Here is a 23,049-nt window from a genome sequence, read left to right as displayed (position 1 = left end):
CTCCAAGGCTCCTCTTTTGGACCGCCAATTTGGCTTTAGACCAGGCCTATCTACCGATGATGCAATGCATTATCAAATCTCCAAAGTTAACACTCTTCCGGGAAACCACACTATAGCAGTCCTCTTCGACATAACGGGAGCTTTCGACCAGCAATCATCGAAGGCCATAAATGCCGAAAAGTCCCTTCAGATATAATTAAAATCATTCGGTCATACTTCAACGATCGCCGAGTCGTCATTGATGCCAGCGACACTCTAGTTTGGAAGTCCCTAGAAAGGGGCTGCCCCCAGGGGTTGTCCTCGGACCTCTGCTTTGAAACGTCATGTTTGACTATGTTCTTAAGATTATCCCCCCTGAGCAGTGTGATCTTATCGCTTATGCCTGGTCAACAGCAGTTCCCAAGTCAAGACTTCTTTAGCCTTGACACAAATTCAGCTCTGGGGCGCAGAAAATAAACTTTCCTGCGCCCCTCATAAAACCATAGCGGTAAAGCTGCGGGGAAGTCAGACTCTAGACACCTCCCCAGAATAGAGATGAACGGCAATAGAATTAAGTTCGAAACTAGCGCTCGGTACCTAGGTTTTAAAATTTCTCACGGTTTCGACGGTTTTGCTTTTAAGGTCACAGACTACCCCCTTAAGCAATTAACTTCGTGTTACAATACTGCTCCGATAGCAGCTCGCCTGATATTAGCAGGGGTCGTACCAATAGACTTAACAGCTCAACGTAGGTCCGCGATCTTCCACCTTAGGAGGGGCCGCTCCGCCAAAGTAGCTGAATCCTCTATACTTCCTCCAATAAACGAGCATACCAATCAAGAGAAGGAGCGGGCTATTCAACAACATGTTTGGAGAGTCACTCTCGACGAGTGGCAAAGACGCTGGAGCTCCCCCATCGAAAAGGGACGTCTAACCTTTAAATTTTTGCTGCAGGTGGAGGCCTGACTCGAAAAGCGATGGATGAGATGCAACGTAGACAGCACACAGTTTTTCACAGGGCACGAGGCTTTCGGAGCCTACTTGAAGCGTTTCAAACTAAAGTCAGAAGCAGACTGTCCATGCGGCCACAACAACCAGACCTCGGAGCACATCCTGTGGGACTGCCCGCTTCTAGACGAGAAGCGAACGCAGCTCCACTCCGCTCTCGAGCTGGATAACCTAGGCCTTCTTACCCACCTAGACTTAGTTGCGTCAAAGAAAAACTTCCGAGCTTTCGAACGTTTCTGCAAGGGCTTCTCCGACCGCGAAGATATTCGCCCCTCATAAAGCACTCCATCACCTGAAGCAACGGGGCACCAATAGGACCTCCCCTCTCCGAACCTCAAAGACGTCCAGCAACTCCCGAGCCTAATGCGACCGTGGGAGGAGGGCGTGGGCCCATTTAAAAAAGAATATTCTTATGTTTAAGTTCTAAATTGATTATTATTTATTGAAATTAAGAATATTAGCAATGAATATTAAATACATGATTGGTCCTATGAGGTTGCATTATGGAACTCCAAATATAATTGACGAAATGAGGATAATTAGAATTATATAATTACTATTATGAATAGAAAGTTATTTTTTCATTTTTAAAAACCATTTTATCTCCAGATATTCATTGACAATTTTGTGAACTTACTCAACAATGGCATATTGTTGCCGATAATCAATCGGTGATCTTGAAATCAGAATTTTTTCATGCAGAATGGTTTCAGTCTATTTAAAAGGCATTGGGCAAATACTTTGGATAATATTTGTATAAGCGAACTTACGCTTACTAGAGATTTTTTGGTTTTAAATATGATACTTATTTGAACCGCCATTCACTGAGATAAAAATAAATGTAATAAACCATACAGCTTTTTATACAGTTCTTTCAGGATTCTCCTAGTCAGATCTTTATATATATATTTGTTACATTACTTCACAAATACTAAAAGTAATAGTTTTAAAAATAAGAAAATTACCAAAAAAATACAAAAGAGCATATCAGTGCATTATTTTTAAATATACGTAAGTTTTATATATGTAGCAAAAAAATACCAATTTGTTATAGTGTTCTAAACCAACCTTTATTTTGTAACCTTTGTTTGTGTGTAATATTAGATAATGCGCAATTCCACTGGGTTGAAAGTCTCTCGGCACTCTTAACGATAAAGCAAAGCATCCTGATTTAGTGGTACTCTCTCGGACCATAAAGGCACCAATTGGTTGTCCACCCAAAACTTCTAAAGCAATCTGCAAGAATTGTATATTACATTTAAGAAAGTGTATTAGCAAATTTAATTTAATTTTTATCGGTTACATACTTCTCTCGGTATCCCAGCTTGGAACCAAGGAGCCAATCTTAATTCAGCTTCTTCCCGGCTACTGAGAGAATCACTGCGTGCCGGCAGTAATGGGGGAGACGCACCACCACCACACGATGAACTACTTGAACTTGGAATTCTTAATATTCTGAAATATGTAAATCATAATTAATAAAAGATACACCCAAATCCATATAGAACGATCTGATTTAGACTACTCTAGTCACAAGTAAAGTAATACATACTTTATAAAGTTGACTAAATATATTTAATATTTTTGTAACCAATATATAATATTTATGTAATATTTTACATTACGAAAGTGAGCAAATGAAACTCTAAATATATAGGAGCTGAAAACATGTCTTTTAAACTAGTAGTAGTTTTACATATAGTTTTAAAAAGGCAGATATATGTATGTCAGTATGAATATAAATAAACACCAGTAGCTTAAAATGACTGCCGCACATGCAACATGCACCAAAGTAGAGCAATGCTTATTTTTTAAGTAGTGAAACCCGTTGAAATTCATAACAAAAGTTAAGTATGGTGATGCATGTCTATCACTCAAAAAAGTATATGAGCTGTATAAAAAGTAACAAAAAGGAGTGAGTGATGTAACAAATTATGTCAGACACAGCAATTTAAGCATTGTGAAGGAAAATTGCTTTGTAACTATGAATGCAATAGTCTCACTTTTAAAGGTCTAAACACCACATCTTCTCTGATGTTCTTCAGTTTTATAAAGTGTCTGCAAGGTGGATAATCCAAATAAGGGCTTTGGTGTAAAAAATATTTATTACACCGAAGATAACACTAATGACTTTTTTAACTATAAATGGACCTGATTGGAATTGCTTCTAATTATCATAATTATTAATAATAACATTATTTAAGAACTCACAAAAATAATAATAACAATTTTGAAACAAAGATCCATACATTAAAATCATAAGCATATATTTTCTTAACAACCTAATAATATAATAATAAGGCAAGCATTTAATGTTTGTTCTTACCTATTTTTAATGTTATTGTTGTTATTGATATTGTTATTGTTGTTCTTCTTCAGCAATTCAACGTCGAAGTTTGCCGACAGCTTCTTATCTACGTTCGATATTGCATTATTAATATTTACATTATCTATATGGATATGTTTAACTGGAATGGACGCTTTCTGCATCGCCTCTTCGGTGACGATGGTTTTTCTAGATACGTCTTTCATCATCGAAGACTTAATATCGTTATCCGATATTGCTTCGTTGACGTATCCTCCATTGAGCGTTATAGGTTTATGGGTAGGACTGAAACACAAATAAAATCAACATTAAAATATTTACTTAATTAATATAAGATCATAATGGAGTAGCGTCGATTACCTCGTAGGTGTTTCTTGAACAAGAGGTGTACTATCTTCTGCGTGCGTTGCTTGTAACAACAAAGCTCCAGATATACCCAGAGCTAGTCGTTTCATCAATGGTGGCTTATCAACCATGCGTTTGTACGAGTTGAGCTCTGTCGGTGAATTGGATTCTTCTGAACTACTGGGACTGGTGGATTCATTGACATCTCCTTTTAAATTGTTATTTTTTAAACTGAAAATGATAAAGTGTTACATTGTTAAATTGTAAAAACTTGGATTGTGTTGAAATTAAAATTTTATGCAATCAATGGTTAGAAATGTATGTACGTTTTCAAGTAAAATGGTTTGAGTTTAATCGTGGATTGAATAAATATTTATTTTTCAATGTGACGCGAAAATTTTAGGTTTATCATAGATGGCACAACACACACCTTAAAAACATTACCAATATAGTTTTAATGAGTAACATATTTATGTATAAAAATATATTACAATAATAATATTCTAGCTCGAACAATTTGTCTAGTTGTTAAATTAAAAACACTACAATAAACTCCCAGATTGGTCAAAAATATACGGACACAGTGGTTATCAAATAATTAAAACAAGTTATTAAATATAGTGTTTCGCTGGTCTTTCGATCCTCGATAAGACGATCTTTCCACTTGGATCAGAGTCGTATTCTAAGGAAAAAAACCTCGATTTCTTCATCGAGAGAAGAAGTTAAACATGTATTGGAAAGTCAAATAGATGCTTTGTTTTCGTCGAGTTACATAAAATATTTTAACAATCTTTAAAACTATGAAAAAAAACAATAGTTGCAAACTTTAAAGTATAGTTACATATTAAATAAAAGTACAATTCATACCTATGATTTCCTGGAAAATTATGCGGATAGTGATGTCTAAGGCCCGGTATACTATTTGGTGCTCTGATACCCATGGTTGATATGTTGCTTGTGTGGTTGTTTGCTAGTTCTTTCTGAAATGTTAAATAAATTGATTAATATACACAAACAAATGTATTGATACTCTCTTTCTTTTGATTCGTCGAGTTAAAAAACACTTTTATACTTATAATTAAGCCATTTGTGTCTCTTTTTTACGACAAGAAACATAAAAACTTACTTAGAGATAGACAGGCGAAACGACGTTACACAGTAAATGACAGTAAATGAGTCTCCGAAGCTAAAGGTCGAACGTGGATGCCATTAGCATGAGAGTTTGGATACTCCTGTGTCACGTTACCATTACGATGGGACAAAGATGACCTTATCTGCCTCAGGACATCTCTTATTGCGCGATGGCTTTGGCCCGACAATAAAAACTATATATATGGTCCCGAATCGAACATTACAGATAAGGTGAAACGGGAAAGTTTCGCGATGAACATCGGCCTAATCGAACAAAAAAGAAATCGAGAAAAAATATATAAGATTTGTAAATAATGTAATACTGACCCAGTTGTGGGGTGGTGGGTGGGCTGGGTGAAGTTGGGTGGCGAACGCCATTCGAAACGCATTTCCCACCAGTGCGTTCAATTCCTCAGCCTGAAAAAATAAACATATATTAAAATAATTTGTATCGTGGGTTGTTTATATATGTAATATTTAAAAGGGATATATTCAGTTCATTTGGTTGTTAATTGAGTGCCATTATGGCATGGAGCCGTTGTTCAAACAACACAGAGCGTTTGTTACCAACGCATGATTTTATTTTCACAGGCAAAACAATATTATAGGTGAAAAACTTTATAAGAAAAGCGTCTGTTTTATGAAGAAAACCTCTTTCGAAATTGAAATTTAATTACTTTTCCATCCCATATTTTATTTATTAAATATAGTTTATAAACTTAAGAAAGTATTATGTATATAATATTATAACATTTTTTTTTATTAAAGAAAGAATTTTTATGGATTAATATGACAAAATTCTTAAAAGTTAAGGTTTATATTTTGCTATTTTTTTTATATTTATTTAAATAAAAAAATATGTTAAGTCACATAAAATGTTATTAAAATATATTACTGAATCGATATTAATTGATTTGTTGATAAAATACATATGCCAACACAAAAATAAAACATTTACTAATATTTGTAAAAATTAATAAAGCATTATTGTTTTGCGTAATAAACAATGACCTATTAAATTTAATACTTTGTGGTATATTAAATAGTAATATTTTATGAAGGTTTTGCTCGCGTTTTATGACAAAATCTTAAAATAAACCTGCGCCGGAAATTCAATATCTAAACATTACATTTTATAGTATTAATAAACATGAATACAAGAATCGAATCTATTATAAAATATTACCATTTGAGAGAAAGTTACTGGGATAATTTCTCGAAGAACAAATTAAATATGTAAATTTGTAACGATCGGGAATTTAAGCGCCCATAATCCAATTATAAATTACTTTTGATCTTCAATTAGTTCAGAAAATTTATTGAGTTACAAAACACAATTTATATGGCATGTTAAGATCGATTTATTTTTGTACAACCCTTAACTATCCGACGAGTCTAAATTACAAATTCCAAAGTGGCAAACCAAAACAAATTTACATTTTTCAGATAATATAATATAAATGTAAATTTTGTGTCGAGCTTTAAAGTAAAATATATGAATTGAGGTTAGTCAAATAAAGAGCATTAAGTAATGGTGAAAAATATTTTAGGTTTAATAAAGTATTACATAATCGTTTTGTAATGATTCAACAAACTGTCGTTAGACATTCAGTCAAGTGTTGAACTAAACATTTATTGCACGAAGCTTTTACAGATACTGAGTGCTTAATAACAAATTGTACAATACCTAGTATTTTAATTTATTTAATTTAATATATTATTATTTTATTTTATTTTTAGATTAAATTAAGACCATCGTGGCCTAACAGGTTACACCAATGCGCCACGATGGTCGAAAGCAAATTATAAATTTATAAAACATAAAAAAAACGTATATATATACATAAATATAACAATACTTAAACATAACAAAAAAAATATAAAATATCAAAATTAAATGATACAAACTGGATCAGATCCTCGTAGCTAACATTAAATAAGTCAATATGTAATGCCAGCGTATTAAGGAGCCGGATGGCCACAGTTATAGGCGAGTCGGACAGTGCGGATGTCCTAGCCCCAACGGCCATCAAAAGAGGTCGCGATCGTGATTCTCGAAAATGTTCCGGAACCCAAAACTGGAATTCCTTGAGAATAGCTAAATTGTCGACAGCACCTTTTAGTAATTTGAAAAATGTTTAGCGACATACAGCTTTCTGCTAGAACTCAGCGAATCATATCCCAACGCTCCTAAAAGAAAGGCGCTGGGATATAAGTACGGATAATAACCAAATGTCTTTTTGTAAAGGTATCTTAAATACCTTTTTTGAATTTTTTCCACTAAAAGGGAATATTTGGCTATTCAGGGATTCCAAATTATAGATCCTGATTCAAGAATGCTACGAACTAAGGTGTCATAGAGGATGCGAATAACTGACGGATCGTCAAAGTGAAAGGCATTCCTCATAACAAAGCCGAGCATCTTGGAAGATTTATCACAGACGTCGTGTATGTGTAGAGAGAACCTCCATTTGCTCTCGAAAGTGATTCCGAGATCTTTAATGGAAGTTTCTCTAGTCAAAATGTTACCACCGAGATGGTAGAAATAAGCTGATGGTGAACGGGATCGAGAAAATGACACAGTATGGCACTTTCCGACACTAAAGGGCAGACGGTTAACGGAAGCCCATCTCCACAGAGAGTCTAAATCACTTTGTAGAGAGAAGGAGTCCGTAACAGATCGAATGCATTTATATAATTTTAAATCATCTGCGTACAGAAGAAAGCTTGAATTTTTAATTGCTGTATTTATGTCATTAATAAATAACACAAAAAGCAGAGGTCCCAGATTGGATCCTTGAGGAACCCCCGAAGGGGTAAAATATTCTTTTGACAATCGGCCATCATAGGTTACAAACTGTCTACGATTGCTTAAATAACTCGAAAATAACCGAGCTAAATTATCTGAGCAACCGAGGTTCAACAATTTTTTTAATAATAACGTATGACAAACTTTGTCAAAGGCTTTCTCAAAATCTGTATACACGACGTCTACTTGAATTCCGGCATCGAGAGAAGTTGTCACCGTTTTGGTGAACGACAGAAGATTAGTAACATTACAACGGGCAGGACGAAACCCGTGCTGTTGGTCTAACAAAACTTGCCGAATGTGATTATAAAGATATTTATGAATAATTATTTCAAATAATTTAGCAGGAGCTGACAACACTGCTACTGGTCTATAATTCTTTATATATAATTTGTCACCCTTTTTATTTACCCCCATAGATCAGGAAATGATAATGTTTTGAGAATCAGATCATAAATACATTTTAGAGGAGCAGCGAGACTGACTTCGCAACCCTTCAAAATAAAATCGGGAATTAAATCAAACTATATCTGAAATGAAATACTATTCATATCCATTATTTATATAATAGTATATTTTTCAGATTCGCATGACTTTTCGTAATACAATACGAGTCGTTTCTTTCGAGGGATTAACACGAAACTGAACCAAATATCGCATACATTCAAATCCAGAACGATATGCTTGTCATTTTTAGTACGGTCTTTATCATGTTTTTTTCATACATTTGTATGCTTCTTTGGTCACAATGGATTCGGTCACGTCCCACGTATAAATATCAAAATCCTAAATAATACATACATATAAGAATAACAAGCAAAAGGCAGACCTTTCAAAAGTCGATACGAAACGGGCGTAACATGTAATTATTACAGACAATTAACATATAATACAAACATGAATACATTTTGGTTTATTAAGGACACTTGCGAAAATCACTGCACGCGAATGAGTAGGACAATGCTTGCAAATCATATTTTTAAATGGGTTTTAGTTAATCTGAATCCTACAAATTAACTAATATATACACAAAAATAAAAAGATAAACTCGTCTAAATTCCAAAAATAAAAGGATCATACAACATTCCAACTGTGAAGAGAACATTTTAGATAACAAAAAATATGTACAATAGAATTTCTCACACTTAAGATACAATCATACAAAACGAATCGTTTTCAATTGAATATTCATATACCTGCATGTAGACCTCAAAAGATATCGATCTAAAAATTACCATGAATAATTGCTCTTAATTGCAAGACGAGAGTAGTTATTACCGGGAGCTTTTACAAGTTCACCACGTCTAATTGTTATCTTCGAAAACTTCCTACGATAATAATCACTTTATTAAAATGGATCTGATACATAGCTACCGCTTTTCATCTCGTAACCTATCATTAACAAAATAAACCTTTCATGGTATAAAAAAACTAAAAATAAATGTGTAATCGAGCGAAAGGACACGCGTGTGATCAAAGAGACATCAAATAGTAAACAACGTCCAGATCCACTTTGAACGGGATCGCATCCATTCATATTATACATATGTATGTACGAAGAAGTTGTGTATTATAGGATCTCGCGGGAGCACTTAACGGCATTCTTCAACAGCTGCAGTAAATCTCGAATGACGACCTGAAATACTCTCGGAAAAGGCACTCTAATACTCGTAGTATAAATATGTATATTCTGGCCATGTACAAATGTCTGAAAGTATAAATGTAAGCGACTTAAACGCAAAGGTAACACGTTTTGAATTAACGTACTTTGAAGGGTATAAAATACATATATGACTTTTAAAGTGAGTTTATATTCGTTGTGTGTGGAGTATTTTTTTATATACTACATGAGCTTATTGAATTTATTAAAAAGTTATAAATTTAATGTATAAATTATATAATAATAAATTGGTTATTATTAAGCTCTTGTTATTCGTGGATTTATATATGTTTTAGTGCATTCAGTGGTAAGAATCACACTAGATGATCCCATCGCGAATATGCCGCCCCCAAGAAAGTGCCGCCCGGGGCGGCCCTGGTCTAAATATAAAATAACTATATTGTATAAATATCGTTTACTGATAATTCTATATTCACAGTTTTAAAAACTATTTATATAGTTGTTCCTTAATACTTGATAGAATAGTTTTATCTATATAATACATAAACAAATATTTTCTAATTCATTAAATTTCCACAAAACAGCGATAAACACACTTCCAGATGAGTAATCATTATAGACATCATCGTTAAACACAAATTTTCCGTAATCTTCGTGTCGAAATTGAAAAAAAGAATCCACTCTCATCCAATTAGGGACCATTCGGCACCCACTCGGTTCGAGTACCTCGCAAGCGAGCAATACACCCATCGCCCACCGTTTCCGATCGATCACAAAAACGACGGGAAAACGGGCGTAAAGATACGGCGCGTAATCTCTCCATGAATCAGCGGACGATCCGCAGAAGAATTCCAAACATTCTCCGCAGCATCCACAACAATGGGAACGGTATATGGAGCGATTCGGACCGTTATAGTACACTCGCTTTATTTTCTCCTATACACCACATATTTTACGCCCGTGTGTGTAGGTACATCGTTTCCGATTTCACTCTCTCTTTTTTTGTAATATATATTTCTGCTCGACCGAAGTTTTGGCGATTTTCTTTCCGCGTGTTTATTTTTAAAATGCGGACGGAGCGAATAAGACGAAGCGCCGCCGGAGATAATTGAAAACATCAATCAAATGTGAAGGATTTACGAATTCGTTTATAAAAGGGAAGCGATGCTGGAGCTAGAGCTGTTTATCGGCGTACAGTGGAGCACTGTTATAACTAATTCCTACCCCTATTGTATAAAATTATACTTATAAAACATAAGCCGTATTTACAACTTGAACACAACCCTCGCCTTCGTCTATTAAAAGGTAATTTCATAAAATAGAAAGCGAGCGTTAAATACTTGAGTATATGCCTAGACTACAAATATAAATTAACTAAAAACATCACATAAATATGAAATGTATTGGCGAAATTGTAAGAAGATAACGTTGGAAAATTTAACCACCTGTGGTTAATAACAATTTATAAGCAATTGCATTAATAAGTATAAATATTGGTCGGAAGACGTTATTTACATATAACTATCAAAGGTAGAAGAACAATAGTACGATGCGCAGAGTAGAATGAATTGTCTACCACACATCCATTCCAAGCAAAAAAAAAAATTTTAGCGGTACTTATAGGCTATAAGTACCGCTAACTTCTGCGCATAATACTATTGTTCTACTACCCTTTGGTTGCCGATCGCCAGAGTGGCCATCTACCTGAGCGTGCATATCGACGATAAGCTGCGCTTTGCAGCTGCGCTTTGCAAAGCCGCAAGAGTCGCGGAAGATTTCGCCAGGCTAATGCCGAACATGGGTGGACCCAAACAGAAAAATGTACAACGAGGGAGTCCACTCGGTCCTTCTCTACGGCGCCCCTATATGGGCACAAGCCACAAAAGTAGAGAGGACCAGGCTCACGCTGGCGAGAGTCCAGCGCAGAAGCGCCCTTAGGGTAGCTTCCGCTTACAGAACTGTGTCAGAAGATGCCGTACTTGCACTAGACATCCTCGCACAAGAAAGGCAGGCAATTTACTACGGTCAGCAGAAAAAAGCTGCCAGAAAGGTGACAACCGCACAGTGGCAGCGCAGATGGGACGAGTCCACCAAGGGTAGGTGGACACACAGACTCGTCGGTGACCTATCCCTCTGGACACACGGCTATCGTACCATCTGACGCAAGTGATGACCGGACACAGCTGCTTCGCTCAATACACTACAATGATTGGCAAAACAGCAAGTGCCGCGTGCCACTGCGACACATCTGAAAACGACGACGCAGAGCATACCGTCTTCAAGTGCACAGCGTGGTTGGCAAACAAAATGGCGCTGGAGAGAGTCAACAGACACTATGGCCCAAACCATGCTGGAAAGCTGGCGCAACTGGGAGGCATGGAAAATCAAGGAAGAAGCTGAAAAACAGCGAAAAGTAGCGGCCCTAACGGGACAGAGTCTCTAAACTGGACGAGCTGACGTTCAATATCAGAAATATAGTACCGGCCGTCCAGGAGAGGGCTGTGGAGAGGTTTTAACCGGTAGGTCGCTGCTAGCAACGGAATCCGGCACAATCACCAGCAACCTGGAAGCTGGTGAAGTCTTTCGAAGATTCCCTCTCCTCATAACAAAAAAAAAGAGTGGCCATCTGGACAAATTTTGTGTGTGTGCATCCCCAAACGAAACATGAGCAGATCATCACGACAGATCCCATCTGCTCCATGAAATCACAGCCGACAATAATACAATTCGACACTCCAGCAAAGACATTTCGACTCCCAAGACCCGCTATTTACACCCACCGCCTGATAACGCCATCTACATTTTTCTATATATGTAGTAATTTATGTTTATAAAATAAACTGTTACCAGCTTTTCTGATGTATATTTAGCTACAAAGTCACACCTCTTTGCCATCAAAAACAAATTTGATCAGTAACATCATACGGTAACTTGGTGTGAGTAACAGTAATCTTAATTAAATTCAGGGCTCACGTGAGTTAACGGTTACGTTATCAATTCTTACGTGCGAAAGGAGAAATAACTGCTGAAAAACATTACTTATTAAACTATTATGATAATGGCGTTATGAATCAGCAAAATAGAGCACCAAATTTTAGGTGCTCATAGGCAACATAAAGAAAAAATCAAAAACAGTTCTATAATAAATATAATATAAATCAGTTCCGTAAGATGGGGTGAGACTTTCATATATTAAAAAATAACATAGAGGATTTTTAGAAATATTTTTATATAAAGAGGTTTTAGAAATATCTTTTGATTTTTTATTTTAACTTTCCGAATATCTTTCGTATTTTATTTTATTTTTATAAATAATACTGACCTTAATAAAACTTAATTAATGAGCACTGCAGAAAAATACTATTAAAATTATTCTTAAAAAATATATAAACCCATAAATTTCAAGAATTGTTGTCTACAACAAAAATAAAGCGTAACATACCTTGCTTTAAATACATAAATTCTAATTTTAAAAGACAGTTCTCGTGTTTAGTAAGATAGATAATGTAAGCTCGCCATTAAAAAGTGTAATCATATAATTTTTATATTATTTACTATTGCATAAATATATTAAATTTTTCAATAAAATAAATTTAATCAACAACGATTAGCTTCTACTTACTTTTTATGCTATGAAAGATTTTTTCTCCGTTAGATTTCATGGAACGATGTCTTACTGTACCAGATATAAAACACTCAATGAACTCGGACAGATGGATCAAAAGAGACGTTTCTTTCTCCAGTTATAAATAGACAATTTATTTTATCTGTACGTATAAATATAGTTTAGGTAACAAATTGCAATTGGATTGTCGATATGTTACATAGAAAAGCGATTATATTATTATCGTATGCGAAATATAGTAATATGAGGCCCACATGCGCATGAAGCTAAAAGCAAAATCGTGTTTGTTACCACAGCCGCATGGTTTTATCCGAAAGCGTGACCAGAATTGTGTGAAGAATTTGAGTAATCTTAATAAATATGATTTACAGTTACTTTGAACAGACGATGGTTATTTTTATGTGTATGAATAGCGCAACTGTCAAAGAATTTTAACAGAATAGTCACAGTAAATTTTTATTATTTTGGTAAAATTAAGCTTAGGAAATTTAACATTTTCTATGTACATATATTAATTATAAACTGCTAAACCTCAATTCTGCTTTAATTTATAACGCAATGTGTATCTTTAATTAGGCTGACGTAAATAACTTAAACTGGGATTAGTTGCTACTAAACCAATTAAGCTATTCTTACATAGCTAATGTATTGTGTCATGTATTGTACTACATTTATGTATTTACTAAACTCTTAGAGAATTTGACTTCAAGCTAATTACTATGTTAAGCAATTTGAGATTCATTTTAGTCTCATATTATAACTTTAATGTTCTTTAATAATAAAATCATATGAAACAGCCTCACTCACTGTCAGTCAGTCGGAGAATAATACTTGTAAGATCTGGATTTGAATCCTAAATAAACCTTTGAGTTTTTTAATTTATATCGTGTCTGAAAGATTGAACTTAGTGCTAATTAAATAATTATAATTCTGATTGATCTATTTTTTATATATTTTTTTAATATTGAGTTCAGCTCATAGAAAATATAATACATACTAACAATTACATTAGTCACAAAATAGTACTGACTTACTGGATTACATCTCTTAAAAAAATGATATTCTAAAATTATTGAAATATTCTCATAAGCAAATTATTGTATTGTAAATATATTATATATATTTTTAATAGTTTAGATTATTTGTGTCCTTTTTATCCTATTGCAGCGATCACACACAGATAACCATGTTTGAAGGGTCTTTGTCTCAAAGCTTGCGTTAATTTACTCTAACCAAAATGATCATCCATTAACAAGGAAATAACACAATAGCGTAAAGGATTTTGGACCACACAGACCTCGTTACAATCCCATATATAACATCAGTTTTGTTCTTACAGCAAATATTTTCCGTCATTGAGAGAATATGTATTTGTTGCGAAACAGTCACGAATATAATAAATCACCGGATCCACAACATTTCCGTTGCAATGCAATAAGACTTTGGACAATGCCCATCAAGCGAACGTCGCTTTCTAAGAAGCGACTGAAGTGATTGGCTAGATGATCGCTGCATAATTGCGATTAGTTAGCAAGCTTTGCAGCCCTGGATACTTAAGCCCTGACTCCGATGAGGAGAAGGCAGTTATCAGCAGCCACTCGAAGTCTCAGACAGACACTCGAAGAGACCTGCAGACGGCCGCCACCTGCGGATAACATACTGTCATGGGCGCTTACATCTCGAGAGGCCATATACTAGACCTCTGAAGATCTTCCACCGACATCATTCCTGCGCCAGCTTCTCCACCACCGCTCGGAGAAAACATCTCGCCATTTATCGCCTGTCACAACAATTGTAAATACAATATAATTCCACCCTGAGTCTCACTGTCTACGAAATCGCACACCCCTAGGGTTAGCAAATCTAAAACTATCATTAGATTGGATAATTACGAGTATACTGTAATCTAAATATACTGAAAACAACAACACAAAATGGCAAAAATGAACTACATCTGTTAAAAAATTTTTTGCATGTGGAAAAACATGAGATTTAATAAATAGTTAGCAATTTTAGAATCAGGTTAATTTATAAATTAATCCAGTTAAATTACATTTATCCAATGTCGATATTTTTCAGAGGGTTTTTTCTCTGATGTATTTAACATTTTTTTCGCAAACTTTCATACTTTTCAAACTTATAAAGAGCCCTTCTTCGTAGGGTGTTATATATGGGCGGTGGGTGGAATTCCCTATGGCGTATTTAGAGCATTATGATACGACCGCGGAAGTTCGCCGAAATGGAGAACGCAAACGTGGACACCAGACGTGGTGTAGAATTGTCACAAAAACATATAAGTATATATGTATTATTTTAATACCTGCTACGTCGTAGCATAGAGAGTTATGCCGCACGCTACGTCGGCGAATAAAAATGTAGTTTTTGCACATCAAAACGGCGTATTTCGGTCAAAAAATAGGCGTGTAAAAAATATACGCTGCCTGGCCGTTCCAAGCGAGACATTAGCGACGAAAAAGCTGACTTTGTACGTTTCTCCTTTTCGGAAATGTGCTTTTTTTGCGTAAGATAGCCGAGGCGGTGAAAAATGTCCTTTATCTTATGATAACAGATAAAAGATACCTTTGTGAGAATGAAAGTAAAATAATAAAGTATTGTATAAAATGAAAGCGGACATATTTATTAAACACGTGTAGCGAGTTCTAGTAAAGCACGCTTAAATACTCATAAACCTTTCATTTTTACCAAGTTGAAACAGTAAAAATCTTCAGTAGAAGTAAAGTTGTACTTACTAAAATGCTGCTAGAATTCATGAACTCACTTATTTTTTATTATTTTCTATAATGTAAAGAGCAAGCAACATGTGTCATGAATGAAGCAGAGTGAAGCATAAGACCATCCGTTGTTCAGTCATATAAGAGAAAAATGGCTTTGATATACACTTAATGAGCGACAAACTTCTGAACAATGTCACTGTACAGAAACTTTTCAAGACTAATTATAAAATATAATAAAGGCTTAAATTTTTGAATATGCGTTGTACAATACTTTAAAAGTGGTGTATAAAGTTAAGTATTTTAAAAAGTGAAAAAATGCTTCTTTTTTTGATTGATTGATTGATTAGATTGATTGATGGCAAAATTAGGTTCGTTTATGTAAATACATTGACAAAATCAATTAAAATTAAGCAGAAGCAATTTGTGAAATATAAGTACATAATTTAATACTAGCTGGTAATAATGGACACGCGTATTCTAAAGCGCGATAATAAATAGCATTTACTGCCAAAAGTGAAATTTTAACGTGGGCGCTAATACCGAGTTATGGATATCGCACGCCAACTCCACGTCGTCACTTTATGGAATGTTGTGTTTATAATGATTATTATCAGCAGGTAGGTATTTGACGTGACGACATCGCCACATTTGCGTATTTGATTAATGGATACCTTTTATAAAAATACAAATAAAAAACTAACACGTTGTGCCAAAAGCTCTCACTATTTTTACAGCGTTGTGTTAAAAGCGAAATAAATTAAAATGTCACGATTTTAATCAAATATTGTAATTTATTATTTTTTGAGCTTTTTATTATTATGTATATGATTTTTATACATAAAATGTACGATCTAGCTCGATTTCAATTAATCATCACGATTTTCATCAGTGAGATTAAGAAAATCTAGGAAAACCTAATCTGTGATGATCGATCGGAATTATAATTATATAATATAAAAATTGCAAAAAATTCAAACTCGAGTTAATTATATAAAATCTTATATTGAGCTGGTTAATTATATAAAAATCTTCAATAATAAAATAATTTATATAAAACGATGTTCAAGTATATCTAGAAATTTTTATTAAAGTTATCATCTCTAAAATGTCACTACGCATTCTGGTTTTTCAATGTTTTTTATTTTTCGAGAAATGAGAATTTTTACTTTCACTTCTCGATTTTTTTAAGAATTTTTTATAAATAAAAATATATTTGTAATATATAGTATGTGATTATATTAATAATGAAGTATTGTAGATATATTTATCTAATTAAGGAGAAGAGTACTGGATGATCGTTGAAGAGAATAAACGCGAATAATAATGAGATATCTCTCACACTATATCAACCCGTTTCGAAAATTTAGATCACACATCTTGTTACCATAAAAGAAGAGCGTCAACAATAATTGGAAATATGACACGGACCACACTTAGCCTTTTGACCGTGGATGACACCTATAGATAAAATCAAGAAAATCGCCAGTATACATTGGGCACCTAAAGGTGTTATAAACCGTTGAGCCTTGTAATATGTTTTTTTTTATAATTTAAGGTTGAAAAACATTAGCTTATTGATAGTTTATGTCATAAATAGATGCTCCATCAGATATTAGCAAAAGGCGAAATAACGTTCAAATAAACCAGCAGCAGGCAAAGGGTTAATTAATAGTATAATTTATCAATCGACCATTATCACCACCAGAAAACTACTATTTGTGTGAAAAGACACCTCCAAAATGTGTAAGAAGCGATGCAATTGGTATTTAACATCATCATCTGCGATTCGCCAGAGCTGTTTCTAACGATCAATAAAAAGATGATGCACTTGGTGACATTAGGTGCAGACCGCAACGACACGGTCAGGCACAGTCAGACTCTGGGGAGACAGCTAGCAAACTCGGGAGAGATGCGAGAGAAATCAGAGGATCGTCCAGAGCGCTTGGTCAGTGTGGACAGACTCTGGAGAGACATCGAAGCAGACACGGGTGGAACCATGAGAGCATCGAGGCAGACACAGAGAGCATCACGATGACAGTTCCAGCTACTCCACCAGCACTCGACACAGCAGCTTAGACTTACTACACTATTGTGATGCTGAGGTAAATTATACCTATTATATAATCACCCACCCCTTCGGCCTTAAACCCGAAATCACCATGCAGGTAGGGTCGATTTTTATTACTAGTGTGTTTGTTTTATTATTGTATAAATAAAAATTTGAAGTAGACCCAAAGGCCGGTTATCAGTCCAACACCTTATGCGGCCCTTGTATCGAGACCCAAAACAAAATAGCCATTAATTTCAAGTTTTTTTCTTGATTGAAAAGCCGCCAGGTGATGCTGTCCGGGGCAACAAATTAAACCTACCAAAAGACAGGTGGCAATCAAGGTGGCCGAGATTGGCTCGGCAGGTAAGCGCCAAAAATCTGGCCGCGAGGGTAAAAAAGTTTTAATGAAAATTGCCCGGTCCCGGTAAACATGACGCCTCTTTTTACGGCCGAGCAGTAATAAATTTATTGCCGACGCGTGCCGCGCTTATTAGGAGACCGGCCGCTGAAGAGAGCGTTAAATTGTGCGCGAGCTTAATGTTATCCGGGATTATCGGGATTAGGGGGACCGAGCAAGAGAAAGTTCTTGCGGTGAAACGGTGTAATTTTATATCAAGTCTTACTAGGCAGGTGGGTATGAAACATCTTATAAAGAAAGTGCTTTGAAAAAATTGAAATATTATAAGGAAGCTCCTTCACGTGATGTTGTTCTTATCACAAGGAAGTATGATTTATGATAAATTAAATATTAAGATATTTTTAATTTTAACTACATTGAAAATTATTTAAGATTTTAATTTTATTTATAAGATAAAATTGTGAGTTATCATTTTGTTTATTCACTAAGGATAATGCCTCAAGTTTGATTATAAAATAGAAAGATATATAATAGTTGCCATTTGCACATAATTTGTTGATGGGATATGTAGACTAGCAATATCTAAAGGGTAAGGAATTTTCATTTAGACACATCCATTATATAAGCGCCTCTTTAGTTAACGACCAGACTTTTAATTACTAGAAAAAAATATTATTTATTTATTTCGATTTTACTATTGATGGAAATCGAACTATGAAGCACTATGTTGACATTTTATTCAACATTCAAGAGAAAATATGCTTGCACTACACTCTCTGGAAGTTGTCCGAACCGAAGTTCCGAGTAGCGGTCACACTGTCACAAATTTCATATGCCGTCCGGACGGCGGTCGTGAATGACGTCCGCACGGCGGCTGCTGTCACGTACATCTGGCATATTTGCGCGCGATCGAAAAATGTGCCAAATAATCGCAATTTTTAAATTGTCATATTATTAAAATTGCGCTACTGTTAATTATAAAAGTTTGTGTGGGCACTCACCAATACAATATCAGTGAAAAATTTTGGTCGTGAATATTCAATTTACGCAAAATCTTTGTCGGCTTTTGAAAAATGCCATAAGGCATAAAAATGATACTTTGGAATATGAACACCACATCTGTGCCTATCCTAGAATTTGTCGCCATCGATTCTAAATAAGAATACGTTATGGTGTGACATTTATATAAACCGATCTAGGAAAATACATAAGGATATTCGAAACGATTTTTTTTTAACAAAATCAAATACCACTAATATTTCTCTCACTGTCGTCACTTAACACGCGAGAGAGCGAAAGGGGAAGTATCTCACCGCTCGCGCTCGAAAGAGCAGCTCTGACTTCAGTTCTTTTGACTTCGGTCCGTTTGCCGATAATGTTCGGAAGCGCTCGAGGCTGGCCAAGTCGACTGAATTACCCCCACTTTATCTCCCGTTCTCGGTAACCTCGGACAACTTCCGAGAGATTTTAGAGCGGGCAGAACCGAACTCGACCGAAGTAACCCACTATATTTTCCATCCTTGGCCAACCTTGGCCAACTTTCAGAGAGTATAGTGCAGGCATTATGTGTTGGAATGTTCCAGTTAATTAATCATGCATTAATTATAGTCTGTCTATTTATAGTATCTCATATAAGAGTTTGTAATAAACCAATTTTTATCAACGTTTTTCTATTCTTTGCGTCAGCTTATATTTTAGTTATGACATATAATATAATTTAAATGCTTTCATATTGAAAAAAATGATTAATTAAAAAATATATATTTACAAGATACTGATTATTATTGATATTTTTTCAATAAATAAATTAAAAAATGAGAATTACTAGGTGAAAATAACGATTGAATCCAAACGTTAAAACCTAAATTTTATGTATAAATTTCTCAAGAATTCTCGAGAAAAGGAAATCATTAAAAAATAAGATTCGCTAATCATATACAATGATATTAAAACATACTATTTCATAATGACTCTAGTTCATAAGAATCCAAACAAAAACTCCAAATAATCACCTGCCTTGTCCGCCCGTTAAATTCCACCCTAATTTTTATTACGCACATAAATCCCACCCTTCCTTAAGCTTCACCCTTAAACTTTCCTTAATTCCATCTTCATACCCCGCTCGACCTTTTCGCTACAATAACACGCGCCACGCCCATACGGAATATTGTGTCGTTCTAAGGATACAGGTCACTTCCAACTTAATTAACCCGTCGTTTACCTGGCGTCGACACACTCATTTTCACTTTCTGTGTCACGTGACCTCGCACAAAAGCTCTTACCCGTGACGTCACGATACCTATCCCCGAGGCGAAGCAAAATAGCCAACGTTTTACAGGCCATACGGCTTGGGCCTTTACGCCGATATAATTCGCTGTTTATGCGCTTTGTTCAACCAACCATTGCCAAAAGTTCGTGTTTATTGCCTCAACCCCAACCCTAACCCCTAAACCAACCGAATATCCGTTCCGATTTCGTATCAGCCGTATTTCAGGCAGTTTCGCGTGGGACCTTTGTCGACGCGGAATAAATTAACCGGTTATATTTATATTTGGGTAATTGATAAGGTGGTGGGGAAATTAATAATAATATATATGTATCAAAATAAATAATGCTTTTGACGTTTATATATTAAATTTAAATATATGCTCTCACGTATTATACTATCAACTAATCCGCCAAGTAGGTGATGAGAAAATACTATACTTGATTCGTTTAATTGTGCTGATACATTAATTATTAATTACTACCGCTTTGATTGTTAAAGCTCAGACATTGTGTATTCGTTTCAATGAGCAGATTTAACATTGTAATATATTACATGTGTATGTCTATGGGAATACGTAGAACATTATGTATGCATAACAATAAAAATTCTATAACAGCAATGTTTTACCCGAGGCGAATTTCAAATATATTACGTATTAACTTCTCGTTCAAGAGAGAGAAACATTTACATAAATTTAACTAACAACGCATTAATCAATATATTCGAATATTGAAATAAAAATGTATGGGGCGGAATTGTGTGGTAATGGAATTTTTATTTTACAGCCTTAAATATACTTTTTTTAACATCTATTACAAAATGGTAATCAAAATAGTATCGACACTTTTTATTTATGATAAATTGAATGCCTGATTTTTTAAATTGGGGTATAAGTTGTCTAAAATATTTATTACTTCAAAAATTATTAAGTATGTATTGGAAATTAATATATCATATTAGGCCGAAAAATCGAAGATATTTCTCAAAGCTTTCAACAACGGCGAAAATTTAATATAAAAAAGATTTGTACGTCCTTAGAGATAGTATTTATAATATATTTTTTGTATATGTTACAGTAAATGTGTATTACTAGTGCAAATATGATTTCACTGGCATTTCAGTGAAATCATATACTTAAAATATAATTTATATTTTGGCTGCTAGTAAAAATATATGTTGCTCAAAATTCAGAAACTTTCAAAAAAATATTGAAAGCCTCTGAATTGATATAAAAAAAATATACAAAAAAAATCATGTATCATAAATTTTTAAAACATAATAATACAAAAATGTAGTAAAATAAATTATAGCAATAAACGTATGTATAATTGTTCTAATTTACAATAAATGCAATATAAAATAATAATAAATAAATACAAATAAAAATAATTATGGAAAAATAAGTAAAATTAACTCATTTCCAGGTGTATACTAACAAATTAACAAATCTGTATAAATAAACTCATTACTCGAAGGGATAAGACAGTTTAATCTTAAAAATATTAGAACGTTGAATGTTTTAAGCATATTTTAATAAGTACAAAATTTAATTTTAATTATTTTTGCTATCAAAAAGACCTATTTAGTTACTGTCAATGTGGACTTTATTATCAGAAAATATTCAAATATTCGTATTGCAAAAAATTCTATAATATAAAAATAATATGATTATTATAATTAATTACTTAAATCCATTATTAAATACAGAATTTATTTAATAAATAATATACATATTTATTCAACAAACTAAAGTTGCATTGTAAAAATATTCTCAAAATAAGTTTATTAATAAAATATTTACTTCGACACTCCGTAGAATTAGACCTATACTCTATTTGCGTTAACACAGTCAGTTTGAGAGCAATCCATTTCAACCTTATTCATAATTGAGAAAGAGATGGCAAGTTTGGGTTTGCGTCCCTATTAGCTCTAAAGCACACGATACGGATATACATTTGATACACTTATCACTACTTCGATTTATTGATAAATATAAAAAGTATAGTAATGATTTAAATTTAATATTTTTTTTAGAATATAAACAGGAGTAATGATAAATACATCGAACAGTCAGTGTCGCGTGCTTTGGAACTAATAGTAGGGGCGTGAACTCAAATTTGCAATCTCTTTCGCAATTATGAATAATGATGAAATGGATAGAACTTGAACTGACTGTGTTAACGCAAATAGATAAAAAATATGCAAAATATTATTAGAACATTATTCGCATTGGTTTAAAAAAAATAATACCAGCTATCGAGAGTCTGCAGCTGCATAATGTTACCACGGGAATATGAGTATTTTCTGTAATTTCGGCAACTCCAAAGAGTTTTTAATTATTATTTTTTATGTGACTGCTTGTGTTTTTTTTTGCTTTTAGCTGTTATAAATAATGCATAGAAAAGAAAATAAGTTTCGCAAAACAATAAAGGGCACAATGAGCTCTAGATACTTCAACAGTATTTCAAAATATGAGTAATAGTTTGACAAATATGTAGTTGGATAAATAATAAATTAACTAATACTTAAAAAAAACGTTTAAATATTCGGATCGGAGTCTTTTGTAAGGAACATATAAATCTATAGATACTTTTTTTAGATTTTTTATGATCTAATTTACATGACTACGTATTATAATATAAATCATATATATTCAAAGTTCAAGTCTATCCAATAAAAGCATCTTAAAACAAAGTTTTTGGTGATTTTCAACGCGTTTCAAGTGTTGTTATCGTCAGATTTGAACGACATTTCAACGTTGGCGTTTTACGACACCCCGGAGCTAGCCAGATC

General features: G+C 33.9%; 1 protein-coding gene across 5 annotated transcripts in view; it reads right to left on the bottom strand.

The window, feature by feature from the left end:
• The window catches only part of LOC148226413 (EGFR adapter protein-like), a 194,947-nt gene that overhangs the window by 1,920 nt on the left and 169,978 nt on the right, over positions 1–23,049 (bottom strand). For all 5 annotated transcript variants that reach the window (XM_088204276.1, XM_088204278.1, XM_088204275.1 and 2 more), the window contains 6 exons: positions 5,117–5,206; positions 4,526–4,638; positions 3,674–3,889; positions 3,314–3,598; positions 2,295–2,442; positions 2,056–2,223 (listed from right to left, as the gene is read on the bottom strand). In XM_088204276.1, the coding sequence (XP_088060402.1) occupies positions 2,056–2,223; positions 2,295–2,442; positions 3,314–3,598; positions 3,674–3,889; positions 4,526–4,638; positions 5,117–5,206 (1,020 nt within the window). The remainder of the gene's footprint in view (positions 1–2,055; positions 2,224–2,294; positions 2,443–3,313; positions 3,599–3,673; positions 3,890–4,525; positions 4,639–5,116; positions 5,207–23,049) is intronic.

Source organism: Plectrocnemia conspersa, unplaced genomic scaffold (assembly GCF_051122295.1).
Source record: "Plectrocnemia conspersa isolate PC_06_02 unplaced genomic scaffold, ASM5112229v1 ptg000014l, whole genome shotgun sequence".
NCBI lineage: Eukaryota > Metazoa > Arthropoda > Insecta > Trichoptera > Polycentropodidae > Plectrocnemia > Plectrocnemia conspersa.
This window is presented reverse-complemented; position numbering and strand designations above follow the sequence as displayed.